The following is a 1405-nucleotide window of genomic DNA, read 5'->3' as shown; positions in this document are numbered from 1 at the left end:
TATTAAAAGATAAATAAATAAATAAATAAATTTTAATTACGATTTTAACAAAAGGTTACAGAAACGTTAGATTTTCATTCATTCATTGTTGCACATTTTACCCCCTTTTCCTCTTTTCCCCTTCCCCCAGTTCACTTTTTAAAAATATTCGTTTGTTGTTGCACAATTGAATTTCTTTTTTTTACAATTGAATTTCTTGACTGCTGTTTCGTTTCTGTGAACACTGATTGTGGTCCATGTCAAACCTCTGGCAACTCGTGTGTTCATTTATCATGATGTTGCTTACTGGTCCAGTTGTGAGGATTTATATCTTCTACATGTTGTGATGTAATCCATGCTGAAAGCTGTAGTCTTTGATCTTCATCCGAAGATGCTTTAAGTTGTCTTTGCTTTTGGGGAAAGGGTGTGTCTTCGGCATGTCACAAGTTATTAATGAGCCTTCTCCCAGTCCTGATGCCACATTCGTCACTGTTGCTATGTGATGAGAAAACTACTCCCTTTTGTGATAGGTGAGGAAACACCAGAAAAGATGGGATAACTTTCTTAGCACTCTACAGAATTAGGGAGCTAGGACTTGAATTCCGTTTTCTGACTGCTTTGGCCATAGTGTTTTACACCAAATTTACCTAACAGCTTGTCTGATCTGATGTGTCTTAGCAAGCACGGTACGTCTCACACGGCTTGGCTTCTTTGTGCTCATGGTAGCGAGCTCTTGCATTTAGAGAATTACCTCTAGTACTGAAACTCTGATGTCATTGCTTTCCAGGTTGCCAGCGTACTTTGTTGTTCCCATCTCTCTTCCAGAAGAGGAGATCGAACACTTCCAGGGCCACGGCATACCAGTAAGTGCACATGCGACCCCTTCAGAGCATGGATTGCTCATTGACCCATCATGGCAAAATTACCTTCCGTAAGGCCTTTTGGCTTTTGCTAAAGAGCTAGAATGCAAGCCAGGAGTGATCCGCAAATATCCTTGGGACTCTCCAGAGATGATGCAGAAGCCTCTAAGATAAGAGGCTCCCCGGGCCCGGAGCTCTCCAGTCTCCACAAATGCACTTGCATTTTCAGCCAAGACATCTTTAAAAAGCTTTCAGAGGATTGCTGGCCTGTCTGCTGTTGAAAGCCTGATTTAACACCTCAGCCACCCTGAAGCTGTGCCAGCTGCTCTCAGTCACGGTAGTCGGACTCAAGATTCCTTTGCGCCACAGCTATTATTTTTGGTTGGGGCGTGGTCTTCATCCCAAAGACCATGTAGAGCACGTCCTTAGTTTTCACAGAAAAGAATGGGATTTGCTCCATATTTAATGTGTCACTGATCAGAAGAAGATGATTCTGGCAGTCAGCATCACTAACTGGTGCTTGGGAGTTCTGTGTCTGCAGGGCATTTAGTAAGGAGTGCGCGTGA

General features: G+C 43.0%; 1 protein-coding gene across 1 annotated transcript in view; it reads left to right on the top strand.

Annotated features, from left to right (window-relative positions):
- Nucleotides 1-1405, top strand: part of MTMR12 (myotubularin related protein 12) — a 113920-nt gene that overhangs the window by 74760 nt on the left and 37755 nt on the right. Inside the window, exon 8 of the mRNA XM_006896790.1 lies at nt 767-842. Coding sequence (XP_006896852.1) covers nt 767-842 — 76 coding nt within the window. The remainder of the gene's footprint in view (nt 1-766; nt 843-1405) is intronic.

Source organism: Elephantulus edwardii, unplaced genomic scaffold, assembly GCF_000299155.1.
Source record: "Elephantulus edwardii isolate Elephantulus edwardi_28Jun2011 unplaced genomic scaffold, EleEdw1.0 scaffold00191, whole genome shotgun sequence".
Lineage (NCBI taxonomy): Eukaryota > Metazoa > Chordata > Mammalia > Macroscelidea > Macroscelididae > Elephantulus > Elephantulus edwardii.
Note: the sequence above shows the minus strand (reverse complement) of the source record. Positions and strands in the feature narration are given on the sequence as shown.